This window comes from Pelophylax lessonae (genome assembly GCF_965119305.1).
Source record: "Pelophylax lessonae genome assembly, chromosome: 6".
Taxonomy (NCBI): Eukaryota; Metazoa; Chordata; class Amphibia; order Anura; family Ranidae; genus Pelophylax; species Pelophylax lessonae.
The window spans coordinates 253,812,172-253,827,707 of NC_138773.1; the positions used below are offsets into that span (position 1 = coordinate 253,812,172).

At 42.1% G+C, this 15,536-nt stretch overlaps 1 protein-coding gene across 3 annotated transcripts in view; it reads right to left on the bottom strand.

Moving 5' to 3' along the window:
* GAD1 (glutamate decarboxylase 1) overlaps nt 1-15,536 on the bottom strand; it is a 178,203-nt gene that overhangs the window by 73,144 nt on the left and 89,523 nt on the right. For all 3 annotated transcript variants that reach the window (XM_082261329.1, XM_082261327.1, XM_082261328.1), the window contains one exon: nt 1,174-1,332. In XM_082261329.1, the coding sequence (XP_082117455.1) occupies nt 1,174-1,332 (159 nt within the window). The remainder of the gene's footprint in view (nt 1-1,173; nt 1,333-15,536) is intronic.

The following is a 15,536-nucleotide window of genomic DNA, read 5'->3' on the forward strand; positions in this document are numbered from 1 at the left end:
TATTTAATTGTTTTGCTGTCAAAAGCTGATTGAGAGCATTTGTGAGTACTGGAAAATTGCTATGTCTATAGTCAGCATTTTAGTGCACATTCAATTATCTTAAGAAGCTCAGGTATCATATTGAAGACAGAAGGTGCTTTTGTATGATTTCTAAATAATATACTTCTACTAAGTGTAGGAATACACACCAAGAAGATATTTATTGGAATACAGACTAAAAAAAGAAATGTTATATCTCTGATGTTTAAGCCTTTTTTAATCAGTTGTTAATCTGTCTTGTACTTTCAGTTAAACTTTCCTTATTCAGTCCTTTTTTTACTCTTTTTTTACTGGAAAATACGGATTGATGATGGGTAAAAGTTGATTAATTATAATCCTGCATTTTATTTTTGCTTTCCAGTATTATTAAAACAGCAGCTTGTTTTATTGGTTTATGTAGAAAATTTAACAAAATAAAATGTGCAAATTTGTTTGCTGATTTTAGAGAGAAATAGATTATAAATGGTTCCAAACATGGAGTTAAAATGATAATAAACCTAAGGAAACTGAGTGTAACTGTAAATCACTTATTATTACAGATAGGTTAACATGCAAACATGTAGATATAAAAAACATTACCTTCTACATTTGTCTACACGTGTCAAATATTTTCTATTATACCATTATTATTGTAACTTTATTCAGTTTTATTTTAGACACTTTTCCCTTGTTTGTATGGACTGTGTATACTGATTTTTTTTCTGTAAGTAGGTTAATCATGCATGCAATTATTAATGTGTATTGTAAAAAATATATGCTATAATAGGATAAGCCTAACTGAAGTTATATTAATATGTGTTCTAGGATACCTCTATTCTGTAATAGTCATAATAATAACAATAATAATAATGTGCTCCAGTAATCTTTTCGATTAAAAATTTACAACACAATCATTGAGAAAGCTATTAAAACATCTCTATAAAAAGAGTTATTGTAAATGAGACTATATGTAATGTAATTGTGCAAAGGTCCAGCAAATAAAAATACAGTTCATTTTTTAATATCACAGTCAGTGCAAGTGTTCAGTGGAATAATTTTGGTTAATCTAAAATTACACAATTTTAGTAATTGTTAGATATCCATGTGTTAATTCTGCACAGGCCATAGTGATATATATTTGATAAAAGATCTCACCTCTGGCGTATAAGTTGGAGAAGTCTGTCTCGGTGCGCCGGAACCTTGATTCCTTCTCAATGTTCTCACAGACCAGGAGGTTCTTGGAGGACTGTCTCTCCTTGAAGGAACTCACAATTCTGCTCTTGTCCTCCAAACTGTTGTTCCTCTGCAGGAAACCTACATTATTACAAACAGAACAAGTCAGGGGTAAGCTCTTATCGTCCCTCAGCATGGTGACAGCTGAAGAGATTTCTGGCTTTAGGACAATAGATCAACTGGAAAGCTATCCTTCAAAGTGCTGAACAGGCCTGCTGTAAGGACCTTTTATATGGGGGTTATCTGATAATAGGAGGCTGAACTCAAAGTGACATCAGCAGACAAAAAAAAAAAAAAAAAGATTCCACCCATGCAAAAGTTGATCAGACAGATTCCACTAGGAAGACTCAACCACTAGGAAGCAGTACAGGATTCAATGCTATTACAGCCTGCAGGCAAAGTTTACGGACTGAGCAGACAGATAGAGGGGGTAGTGATGGATGATTAATAGCTGGACTACTTTCACTCAGCCTCTTGTTGCTTCTTCCTAAAGGAAGGATAATAAAATCCTTATCTCACCATAACTGCCTCAATATGAAGCACTCATTTGTTACCTAACCTTACATTTCAGAAGGGTAAATTAATACTGTGACATGGCTGATTAGTGGAATTGCAGCTCTCGCAGAGGCTGTGGATCATATTTTTTTCCCCAGTCGATAGTGGTGTTAACAGACAGCAGTAGAGCCAGGGTAAATGACATGTAATTAATTGCAATGCCATGTATCATTTGGCAGACAGAAGCTAATGCCATCATGTCTTTGTAGTTTTACGATTCTGAGCAACCATTGTCATCAAAAGAATTAGCCTTGACATAGATGGCCAAATGCATTATCAAGAGCAATGTGAGATGAAACAAATGCTATTCTCAAATGCATTATTTATTATTATTATTTCAGGTACTTATATAGCGCTGTCAATTTACGCAGTGCTTTTACGTATACATTGCACATTCACATCAGTCCCTGCCCTCAAGGAGCTTACAATCTAAGGTCCTTTATTTCCTTGCCAATTGGTGCTAGTGGCACAAATACTGTGAAAACTTTCTTCCATTTTCTTCATAGATAGTAAAATGGCTAAAGGCAGTTCATACCTCCAAGCTATTCCAAGGAATTTGAACATTTCATTTGCAAACAATGATATCAAGTATTTCATTACCAATGGTACCAAGATTTTAAGTAGTCCGAAGTGAAGTACTACAAATACTGGTACTTACAAGATTATCACAAGTGATATTCAAATATTGCTACCAAAGTGTGAGCCAAATATTAGCACCCTGCTAACCACACATGTCACAATCTGTTTGTGCCAACTTCTCAGATTTACTGACAAATATGTGGCACAAGGGCTTGCCTGTTTGGATATCGATTGAATGGAAAGTGGGGAGGGTCTTTGTACTTCATAGTTGTTGGTAAACCTAAAAGTGATTGTACATACTGCAGGTTGTACATTAAGACTGCAATGTAGGCAGCTTTAAAGTTTTTTTTTTTTTTTTTTTTTTTAAAGCCAGAGCTAAATGAGTTCTCTTTAAAAGATCACAATATATGGTTGCTCAACCTCAGCATTTTGCAGGTTGGGGAGTTGTGAACTGGGCAGACCCTATTCAGGCCCTGCTACTGGGTCGTTCTTCACGCTATCGTCTTTTACCCTAATTAGAGTCAGGGACATTTGCCCATGGACCTTATTGTCCCACCTTGGTGCTTATGCATAAAGTGTGGCAGGAAATTGGACATATTATGAAATATGAGGGAATACCAGTGTACTCGCCATTATGGGGAAATGTGAAGTATGGGGAACTGGTTAACTGGTATAATTTGAGTATTGCCATATGTCGGGGATTCAATATATTGCCCAGTAATACACTCAAAAAGTTTTGAGAATCTTCTAGGACCTACAGACATCCTACCAATTGTCTCCCCGCAGATTCCACAGATTCTTCCAATAATTAAAATGCTGCATGAATTACAGGTTCAATCCAAACATACCAAGTTAGATCTACAGCCCATGCCACTTATAGATTCCCTTGTAACAACCCAGAACAAAAAGGGCCTTTTATCCTCCCTATATGGACAATTCATGGAATAATATCAAAGAAAAGTTACTTGCCCGGGTAGGAGGGGGTGGGAGAAAGATTTGGGAGAAATTTCCAATCATATGTAGCAAAATATTTTGGAACAGGTACCTTCTGTGTCCTTATCACCCAAGCAACGCTTATCCTAATTGTTCATAATCTTCAGAGTGTATAGGACCCCACTTATGTTGTTCAGTTGTAGCCAACGAGACACCTCTGACTGCCCAAGATGTCGTGGATCTTCCACGGATCTACTCCACATGTTGTGGAAGTGCCCTAACTAGTTCCAGTACTGGTGGAGTCTGGTAGATGCCATTAACCGTACTTAATGTGTTTGAACGCATAGATTTAGACCCTAAGATTTGCCTTTTGGTTATCTAGATGAAGAGATATTTCCACCTGACATCATAGTACCTGTTAATAGACCATTATTTCTAGCGAGTAAAAAAATTGCTTTGAGATGGCTGCCTCCTGAGCCTCCCACACAGGCTCCAGGTTACTGATGCTCTCCTGAAAAATCAACAGGTGTATCAGAATAGGGGCACACCCAGTACATTTTTTACATATGGGATACATGGTTGGCAGTGCCTGGCTTAGCCTCCTTTTCACTGGTCTCCTATAGGTTGCCACAGTGCTGATTATCATTTATGGAGAAAGGGGTGCTTTTAGTATACATGTCAGAGAGTATCCTTGGCCTGTAATAACCTGGGACAGTTATTGGTCCGGCTGGTATTGCTATGTTTGCAATTCCCCTTTTTCCCCCTTTTTCTTTCCTCTTTCTCTCCCCCCCCTTTTTTTGTGACAAGATGGATTGTTACTGTGCTATGTCTTTTTAAAGTGAGCTGTTTTTAGTCTGTTTAGTATTTCATATGGATTCCTGTGACACTAACAAGGATTATCCCGTGCCTTAGGCTAATGTGGAACTTCCTGAAATGTTAATCGTTGATCTCTATATCTGCTATGTTTTACCAGTAAAAACCAATACATGTGGGGTAGCTTCTTTGCATTTTGTATCTGAGTGTGATTATGCTCATATTTTGTTATCGGATCTCTTTTTGGTAACCTGTCAGATTTTGTGTTTTTTTTTTTTTATGTTCACTTTGTATATAAAAAAAACAAAAAAACTATCAATAAAAAAATTATTGGAAAAAAAAACTCCACATTATCCTATCAATTAGCTCTGATTTATTTGCTGTGCAACCTTCATTTTATCAGTTATATTATACAGGAAATGAAAATGATAACAAACAAAAGGGCCATATGAGTTAAAAAGAGATTGAAAAGCAGCAAAAATATTTGTACTATTTTACAGTAAATTGTCTACATTCTTTTACTGTTGTGATGTGTATGTGACTTGTCTCACCAGAATGCCATATATTTAATAGGAGTCCTTTCTTTAAAAAGATAATTGCTTTATCGCCTTCAGTAGTTGTCCAGTAGATAGTGTAGTAATGAATTCCGGGCTAGTATGAACAGGTCTGATTTAATGTTTCAGGAAATTCCATTGAAGCTACTTTGTGACTTATTTAAAGTAAAACTCTATCTTGGCTAAAACATCTATATCAGGGGCCTAACTACAGGGGTTGCAGGGGTTGCAATTGCAACCGGGCCCCATGCTCCAGGGGGCCTGTGTGGCTCCCCTGTAGTATACCTGGATAGGAGGGGCGGCAGGGACAGTATGTAGAGAAATCACTGTCCTTCTTTTTCCTCCTGTAGCTGCAGGAGGAAAATGGAGGAGATTGGTTCCTCTGTATGCTGCCCTGCCACTCCTGATATCCAATTCACTTGTGTTCTGCTGTCTCTGGGTGCCTGTGTGCTCCCCTGGTCCCCCCCTCACTGTGCTCCCTCCCCTCTCCTGCCGGCTGCTGCAGGGGATGTGTCACAATAGAGAACCAGGAAGGGGTCAGTAAATATGTAATTTACCAGCTCCTTCCTTTTTTGAATGGACAGAGTCATAGTCAGTGACATTGTAAAAAAATAAAATAAAATGATAAAAAAATAATACAATTAAAATACCAAAAAAATAAAAACTACTGACACCAGTGGGTGAACTTCCAAGATCGCAAAGGTCACACTTGCGACCGGACCCTGGCATTCCACCACCGTGGGGAGTCCCCAAGATGGCAGGAAGGAGGACCACTGCAGAACTTGTGAAAGGGTCCCGCTGTGGGATCGTAATAAAGTGAATCGCTCCGAGAGTAAAAGCCCCAGGATCAGTGAGAAGAGCCCCAGACTTGAAGGGAAGGGGCAGGGGTCCGGGGGGCCCTTCGTGGTTTCCTGCACTGGGGCCCTGAAGGTTCTAGTTACGCCTCTGATCTATATAGTTTCTCAGGGCCAGTGCTGTTTCGAGGTATAAACACAAACAGGTTTATCTAGAATCTCCAATTGAAAGTATTGATAATTTACAGATCAGGTGCACTTGAAAGTCACACCCAGATTAATTCTGTGTCTGTTGCCATCCACTTTAAGATCACTGTTAACCAATAGGAGCCGTTCTGCATCTGCACCCTCCCCATCACTGGACTATTGTAAACAACAACACTACTGGAATGAAACCAGCCACTAGTTTATGGGAGTTCCGCTTTTCCTTTGGCACTTATTTAGGGAATCTTGTAATGAAAGAAATTTGGAAGCCACCATTGCTGACCTCTTTTTACAACTTGCCTGGATGTCTGGGGTCTTAAGACTTTTTTAACCAATGACTTCTGGGACGAAGTAGTGCACATGTATTATTTATGCCCGTTCCATTACCTTGAGATGTAAAAATGTTTAATAGAAATAGCCAACACATTCCAGCTTTACATGTTTATTTTTCTGCTGATTCTCATTTCTAAAAGATCTTTTCTATCAACGGTTAATTACAGGTTAATTACATTCAGTATAAACCACAGGAAAAGGATACACAAGGGAAATACAAGTACACTGAACTTCAAAGAGCCATCTTCCCTTAACTATGCTCTATGCTGCACGATATTAAAGGGGATAAAATCCTAGGAACTAGGAACGCTAAGGAAAAATGGGAATGTTTTAAAAACATACTAAAAAAAGGTATTGGCCAGTGTATTACAATAGGCAATAAATATAAAAGTGCTAAGATTAAACCTGGGTGGTTAAAGTATAATGTAAAAATGCTTATAAAAGTGAAAAAAAAGGCCTTCAAAAATACAGTATAAGGCTGAGGGGTCTGTGTCAGCATTTCAAGAATACAAGAAAAGCAATAAGAAGTGTAAGAATGCAATCAGAGCGGCTAAAATAGACCATGAAAGGCACATTAACAGTAAGAAAGTGAGGCCAGAACATATTGGCTCTATAAAGGATGATGAAAGGAATTTGGTAACAAAAGACAAAGAGAAGGCGACGGTTTTAAATACATTCTTCTCCTCAGTTTTCACAAAGGAAAATGGGGGATAAAGACTGTAATGTTAATAACATGTCACAGAATGTACTCTTGTGGCTAACAGAAGCCAGTATCCGAAATAAACTTGAAAAATTTAACACAAATAAGTCACCAGGACCTCGTTTCTTAAGGAACTTAGGTGATAGCTAGACCATTATTCCTAATTTTCATGGACTGTTTACTGACTGGAATGGTACCAGCTGATTGGAGAAAAGCCAATGTGTTACCAATATTTAAAAAGGGCCGAGATATTTTCCTGGGAACTACAGGCCAGTCAGTCTAACATCAATAGTCTGTAAGGCATTGGAGGGGATGATAAAGGGACTATATCCAGGATTTTTCTAACGAAAACAGTATCATTAGTAATAATCAGCATGGATTCATGAAGGGTTATTTTTGCTGCCATCTAGATAAAGGAAGGCCTGTGGATGTGGTTTATTTTTATTTTGCAAAGGCATTTGAGACAGTTCCCCACAAACGTTTACTTTACAAACTGAGGTCTGTTGGCATGGACCATAGGGGATGTACCTGGATCGAAAGCTGGCTACAGGGGCGGGTCCAAAGGGTGGTGATAAATAGTGAGTACTCAGAATGGTCTGGTGTGGTAGGTGGGGTCCCCCAAAGATCTGTCCTGGGACCGATTCTGTTTAATTTATTCATAAATGGTATAGAGGATGGGATAAATAGCTCAATCCCAGGATTTGTAGATGATACAAAGCAAAGCAGGGCAAAGCTTCTGCTCAGGATGTGGAAACCTTACAAGAAGACCTAAATAAAAATAACGGGGTGGGCAACTACATGGCAAATGAGGTTTAATGTTGAAAAATGAAAGCTAATGCAATTGGATGCTAAAAATATGAACACAAGTTACTGGCTAGAGTGAGAACCTCAGGAAGAATCCAGGATAGAAAAGGACCCAAGCTGCTGCAAGCAAAGCCAACAGAATATTAGCATGCATTAAAAAAGGGATTTATTCCAGAGATAAAATTATAAATCTCCCACTCTACAAGATTTTGGTCCAGGTGCATTTTGAGTATGCTGTCCATTTCTGGGCACCAGTCCTCAAGAAGGATGTGCTGGAACTGGAAAGAGTTCAGAGAAGAGCAACAAAGCTAATAAACGGAATAGAGGATCTCAGCTATGGGGAAAGACTACAAGCGTTCAACTTATTCTCTCTCTGGAGAGGAGATGCTTGAGAGGGGATATGATAGTGAAACTTTTCGGTGAGAGGGAGTTTAAAAAGACACGTAACCATTCACGGAAATTGAAAGATAAGCGGTTTAACCTTAAACTGCGTAAAGGGTTCTTTACTGTCAGAGCGGTAAGAATGTGGAATTCTCTTCCACAAGCAGTGGTATCAGCAGAGAGCGTCAATAGTTTAAAAAAAACTATTAGATGGGCATCTTAATGATCTCAACATACAGGGATATACGATTTACTATTGACATAAACACATTCGCACACACACACACCACAGGTTGAACTGGATGGACTAGTGTCTTTATTCAACCCTACTGGCTATTTAACTATGTAACGATCTTACCAAAAACCTTCTAAAGGACAAACTCACCTTTTTTTCTTTAAGAAGGCTATACCTGGATCAGGGCTGAAGGTAAATATGCTACTGGGTGGGTTATACTCAGTGGGATGTGGAAAAATATTTTAAGGACAACTTCAACAAAGGTGAAGTTATCCTTTAACATAATATATTTCTTCCTTTGCCTTATGTCTATGGGTAGCTGTAGAGTTGATTAACTATAATATGCTGATGAGGAGGAGGAGCCATACACAGATCCAAACTTTTTAGAATTCTTCCATTAGTGCATAGCTTCCTTAGCGACTCCACAAACAGTACATTGCTTGTTAAGTGGATTTTAGGTCATGATAAGGGTCTAGCATGGAACGGCAATTAGAAAAGTATAGTGCTTTTATACAAATTTTTCTTATTTATTTATCATCATTACTATTAAAAATGTAAAAAATTACATTAAAGCTGAATCACCAGGAATTAGACAAACTCAACTCTTGTAGTTTACTCTTGCCCTAGGTGTAAAATGAATGCACCCCAACCACATTTTTGTAATCCACTGGTATCATTGACTATATCTGAGGTTTCTTTTGAGAGGGTTGCATGGATCTGGTCAAGCCACTGCCAAAGTCCACCTGGGCACATTAGCACATATAGGTAGCCCTTGATTTTGCCACTCAAATCCAGAAGTAATCTCTCTTATAATCATGTCCCCTGAATCTGTGATGAAAGAGCCATTCCACAAGTTTTCCTATACCAAATTTCATACCAAGAAATTTTGGCAGACCAAGAAACCCCCTTTATGTTAAAGGTAACCAAATAACTGTGTCACACCTCTGTATACCGCCTCCAAACTGATAGGCTGTTACAATAGTTTAGAAGAACCCTGAAAGGTATGTTAAAAAAGTGGTAGATAAGGATGGAAAAGAATGGGACTTTCTCTTCTACAGAGGATGGATTCAGGGCCGGCCTTTGTGGTGTGCGAGCTGTGCGGCCGCACAGGGTGTCATGGGCAACAGGGGCACCGTGCGGCCATCACAGCTCGCAAATGATGAGGATGCACAGCGGGAGGTAAGCGACGACCGCGGCCTGGACAGGGTGAACACAGGCCGCGGCCGCCTCTTACCTCCCGCTGTGCGCTTGTGCTTGTGTCTCCATTCCGAGTCCAGGCTGCAGGGCTGAGCTATGTATCTCACACACAGCTCAGCCTCAGGGACGCGAGAGGAGAGAGAGAGAGAGATTGTCAGCTGCTCCTCCTCCTCCCGCCCCTTCTCCTCCTCCTCCCGCCCCTCTCCTCCTGGGTCTGCCCCGCCCGCACTCTCCAGGGATGTGTGGGCGGGAAGTTTAACGCAGAAGAACAGCTGCAGACAGCCTGAGCCTTCATCCTGGGGTAACTAAGCTTACCCTCTCTCCTTACCCAGTATGAAACAAATGTAAGGGGGGCTCTGATGTAAGGGGGGTCTGTGGGGGGCTTTGATGTAAGGGGGGTCTGTAGGAGGCTCTGATGTAAGGGGGTCTGTGGGGGGCTCTGATGTAAGGGGGGTCTGTGGGGTGCTTTGATGTAAGGGGGTTTGCGGGGGGGGGCTCTGATGTAAGGGGGGTCTCTGATGTAAGGAAGGTCTGTGGGGGGTCTCTGATGCAAAGGGGGCTCTGTGGGGGGTGGTCTCTGATGTAAAGGGGGCTCTTTGGGTGGTGGTCTCAGATGTAAAGGGGCTCTGTGGGGGAGTGGTCTCTGATGTAAGGGGGGCTCTGTGGGGGGGGGTGGTCTCTGATGTAAGGGGGGCTCTGTGGGAGGTCTCTGATGTAAAGGGGGCTCTGTGGGGGGTCTCTGATGTAAGGGGGGACTCTGTGGGGGTCTCTGATGTAAGGGGGGCTCTGTGGGGAGTGGTCTCTGATGTAAAGGGGGCTCTCTGGGGGGTCTCTGATGTAAAGGGTGCTCTGTGAGGGGTCTCTGATGTAAGGGGGGACTCTGTGGGGGTCTCTGATGTAAGGGGGGACTCTGTAGGGGTCTCTAATGTAAGGGGGGCTCTGTGGGGGGTCTCTGATGTAAAGGGGGCTCTTGTGGGGTCTCTGATGTAAGGGGGACTCTGTGGGGGTCTCTGATGTAAGAGGGGACTCTGTGGGGGTCTCTGATGTAAGGGGGGCTCTGTGAGGGTCTCTGATGTAAGGAGGCTCTGTGGAGGGGGGTGGTCTCTGATATAAAGAGGGCTCTGTGGGGGTGGTGGTCTCTGACGTAAGGGGGGCTCTGTGGGGGTGTGGTCTCTGATGTAAGGGGAGCTCTGTGGGGGTCTCTGATATAAAGGGGGCTCTTTGGGGGGTCTCTGATATAAGGGGGGACCCCGTGGGGGTCTCTGATGTAAGGGGGGACTCTGTGGGGGTCCCTGATGTAAGGGGGTCTCTGTGAGGGTCTCTTATGTAAGGGGAGACTGTGGGGGGAGTCTATGATGTAAAGGGGGCTCTGTGAGGGTCTCTGATATAAGGGGGGCTCTGAGGGTCTCTGATGTAAGGGGGACTCTGTGGGGTCTCTGATGTAAGGGGGGCTCTGAGGGTCTCCAAAGTAGGGGGGCTCTGTGGGGGGGGCTCTGTGGGGGGGGGCTCTGATGTAAGGGGGGGCTCTGTGAGGGTCTCTGATGTAAGGGGGCTCTGATGTAAGGGGGGGCTCTGTGGGGGGTCTCTGATGTAAGGGGGGTCTGTGGGGTGTCTCTGATGTAAAGGGGGCTCTGTGGGGGGTCTCTGATTGTAAAGGGGGCTCTGTGGGGGGTCTCTGAAGTAAGGGGGGGCTCTGAGGGTCTCTGATGTAAGGGGGACTCTGTGGGGGGGTCTCTGATGTAAGGGGGGCTCTATGAGAGTCTCTGATGTAAGGGGGGCTCTGTGAGGGTCTCTGATGTAAGGGGGGCTCTGTGGGGGGTCTCTGATGTAAGGGGGGTCTGTGGGGGTCTCTGATGTAAGGGGGGCTCTGTGGGGGTCTCTGTGAGGGTCTCTGATGTAAGGGGGCTCTGTGGGGGGGTCTCTGATGCAAGGAGGGCTCTGTGGGGGGTCTCTGATGTAAGTGGGGCTCTGTGGGGGGTCTCTGATGTAAAGGGGGCTCTGTGGGGGGGTCTCTGATGTAAGGAGGGGCTCAGTGGGGGGTCTCTGATGTAAAAGGGGGCTTTGTGGGGGGGTCTCTGATGTAAGGGGGGGCTCCGTGGGGGGTCTCTAATGTAAGGGGGGCTAACTTTTTAGTGAACATAAAAAAGTTCGAAGAAAAGTCCAATGAAGTGCCAAAAAGGTGCAAATAAATGTGCAAAAATGTGCAAATAAATATTTATGGTGACAAATCTTCAACGAAAAGTGTGCGCCAAAAAAGCACCCTATGTGCTGCTCCCACCAATCACCCCCAAACTGACTCACCAGACTTAAATAAAAGCCTATGTATTTTATAAAATCACACTATGTTGATTCATTTTTTTTGCACACTGTAGAGGTTATGAATATTTAATTGTTATTTATTTAGTAGTGGTATATGATATGTATACTGTAGTAGCCATGCAGATTTAATTAATAATTTAGCACTGTGCACTTTTTACAACAGAAACAGATTTGGGTGACATATTTATATATCATTTTAGGGTAAGTACTATTTTTGTGCTGATTTTTTCCCTGTTTTTATCTTGCTGCTGCACCCACTTGCAGCCAATTAGCAGCAATTACACTCTTAAATAGTTTTTCAATAGATACAGCCATGTTTAGGGGGGGGGGTGAGAGGTGAGGATGGGGGGGGGGGGCACTACAGGATTAGCTCGCACAGGGCGCCTGAACACCTAAAGCCGGCCCTGGATGGATTGGAAGAAAAGAAACTATGCAAGGGTCACAAGATGGTTTCTGGCAATGCAAGACTTTGCATGTTATGTAGAGAACAAGCCAGGGACCCAGCAAGGGAATGCTATTGGTCTGTCACTTATCCACAGTATTTTAGCAAAATATGCTCCTTCCCACATGTCTGAGCAGAGGGTGAGATATATATGTTGTGTGTATATATATATATATATATATATATATATATATATATATATATATATTGTCAAAAGTATTGGGACGCCTGCCTTTACACGCACAACTTTAATGTCATCCCAGTCTTAGTCCGTAGGGTTCATTATTAGGTCGGCCCACCCTTTAACAGATTCAGCTCTTCCGGGAAGGCTGTCTACAAGGTTTAGGAGTGTGTCTATGGCAGTAGTTTCCAAATTATGGCCATACAGCTGTTCAGGAACTACAATTCCCATCATGCCTAGTTATGTCTGTGAATGTCAGAGATTTACAATGCCTCATGGGAATTGTAGTTCCCAAACAGCTGGAGCGTCATAGTTTGGACACCCCTGGTCTATGGGAATGTTTGACCATTCTTTCAGAAGCGCATTTGTGAGGTCAGGCACTAATGGTGGATGAGAAGGCCTGGCTCGCAGTCTCTGCTCTAATTTATCCCAAAAATGTTCTATCGGGCTGAGGTCAGGACTCTGTGCAGGCCAGTCAAGTTCCTCCACCCCAAACTCGCTCATACATGTCTTTATGGATCTTGCTTTGTGAACTGGCACGCAATCATGTTGGAACAGGAAGGGGCCTTCCCATAACTGTTTCCACAAAGTTGGGAGCATGAAATTGTCCAAAATGTCTTGGTATGATGATTCCTTAAGAGTTCTCTTCCCTGGAACTAAGGGGACAAGCCCAAACCCATACCATAATCCCCCCTCTACCAAATGATTTGGATCAGTGCACAAATCAAGGACCAAAAAAACATGGATAAGCGTGTTTGGGGTGGAGGAACTTGACTGTCCTGACCTCAACCCGACATAAAAATATATATATATAATATGTTTTTTCGAACACTTATAATTAGCGTGGTACTATTTAGAATTGTATTCGTATTGCACATTTATGAGAGTGTGGGCAGCATCAGCAGCTTAGTAGAATTGAACCCTTTGGGATAACATTGTTCACTTAGTAGCTTGCAGGACTTTCATTTTGTTCAGAACTATCATTTTAGTTACTTAAAAAGTCACCATGTTTAAAACAGATACAGTATAACAATAACAGACAATAAATGTGAAATTAGATCATTGACTTGATGGGTAACAAAAATGCTGTCAGATACACCCATCTTCACTTATACAGTTAATGTCTTAAAAATGTATTCAAGTAAGGCATATTTCCCAGACCGTTACCCCTTTAAATCAAACTCCAACTGGCACTCCCTCTGAATTTTTCCAGTTTTTCCTTACAGTGGTCTCTTGGTTTTATCTCCAGTAGGGTCAATATGGGCATGGAATGTGTATGCCCTCCCCGTGGCATCTATTTGCCCATAGTTTAGGACTGTGACGGGGACATGTCTATGCTTCTTTGTGTGCAGGGGCTGATATGTGTTGATGTTAACCAAGGTAGATGTTTGTAAATTATAAGAACATGGGGTTGATTTACTAAAACCAGAGAGTGTGAAATCTGGTGGAGCTCTGCATAGAAACCAATCAGATTCCAGGTTTTTTCTTTGTCAAAGCTTAATTGAACAAGCTGAAGTTAGAAGCTGATTGGTTACCATGCACCATGTATCAGTTTTCACATAATAGTTTAGGATCATTTTTAAGGAATTTTCCCAATAAATTTGCACCAGGTTTTGCACTCTCCAGTTTTAGTAAATAAACGCCTGTGTCTTTTCACATATTTTTTTTCCATACCCATGACAGAACCAAGAATGTAGCAAGGTCATGTCTTGTGTGTCAACATTTTGGAGAGAAAACCTGTCTCTCTTCCTTGTCTAGGCACGTTTGAAAGGTATGCAGCAGCTTTATGGTTGTGCGAGCAAGGGCATTAACTTATCACCAATTATTGCTCTTCAGCCCCATGCAATGAAGTGGCATCCAGTTGCCAGGCAACTGAGTTTTTTTTTTTCTCGTTGAGTATTAAAGCTGCACACAGGGTAATTTGCATTAGCAAATTTAGCTCAACTGCACATTAAAACCATAACTTCATTCACCAGGCATTGTGCCAGCAAATAATTACAGGCATAACTTAGTTTCCATGGAAATCAATCTACTATGTTGGATGATGCCTTCTCAGAGTGTTTACATGTCTATGCATACAGATGTTTATGTGTTGTCACCTAGGTGTTGAGTTTTCACATGATAGTTTAGTAGCATTTTCAATGAATTTTGCAATCAAATTTGCCTTAAATAGAGGTAGAAATAGGGAGTTGGCAAAATGCTGTTTCTGCAAGCAAAAGCAAATGATTTATGCCTTCTGAAATGACAGACTGTTAGTGATTCAGCTATGTGTAGGTTTTATGATAGACAGCTCAACCAATATTCTGTGATGTCAGGGCTATCTGGCCAGAGTAATGGAGAAGAGGTAAGAGGGAGATTGTGAGAAAAGAGCCTTGTTCCACTTGTCTTTGGGTCCTAAAGCAGCGGCATGTGCTGCAGTTCTCCCACTCATCCTTTTTTTTTTTTTAAATAAAAACATACGTTTATTGGGTTCACAAGAAAAATAGTACAAACAGTCAATACATTGAGTCACTACATAACAGCAGTATAAAAAACAACAAGAAAAGGGAGAGCAGAGGCATCATACAAGAAAATACTAGTATGTGCGGTGTAGGAAGGTGCAACAGTCATGACGGGAAAGAAATACAAGCCATCACACAGTGACAAATCCCACCCATACACCACCAAGGATAGAGAACGAGGATGTACAGAGCAGAGCAGCTCAACTAGGTGAAACGGTCACAGTAAAACGAGTAATCACCCGGGGGAGCAAGTATCCGAAACATGTACCCACCGGTCCCAAACCTTGTGATAACTACCAAGAGAGCCCCGACTTGTGTAGATAACTTTCTTATAGGGTAGAGATTGATTAACATCCGCCTTCCACATAGCCAAATCAGGCCACGCAGACTGGATCCACGTGCGGGCAATTCATTTTTTAGCACTGAAGAGGGCTTCACGGAGGAATTTAATGGTATGCTTATCTACATCTTCATCGGGAAATATACCCAGAAGGCAGATCTTAGGATCCAGTGATAAAGGAGCGCCCATGTGGTCACGTAGGAAGCGGACGACTTGCACCCAGAATCCCTGGATATGGGGGCAGTGCCACATCAAATGCCCAAATGTGCCTGGAGACAAAAGACATTTGGGGCACGTAGGGTCCCTGGAGGGAGCCAATCTAGCTATTCTATCGAGAGAGAGGTATGCTCTATGCAGTATATACACCTGAGTTAGTCTATCGGACAGTTTAGGTGAGACAAGCTTACAGGCACTAAGGGC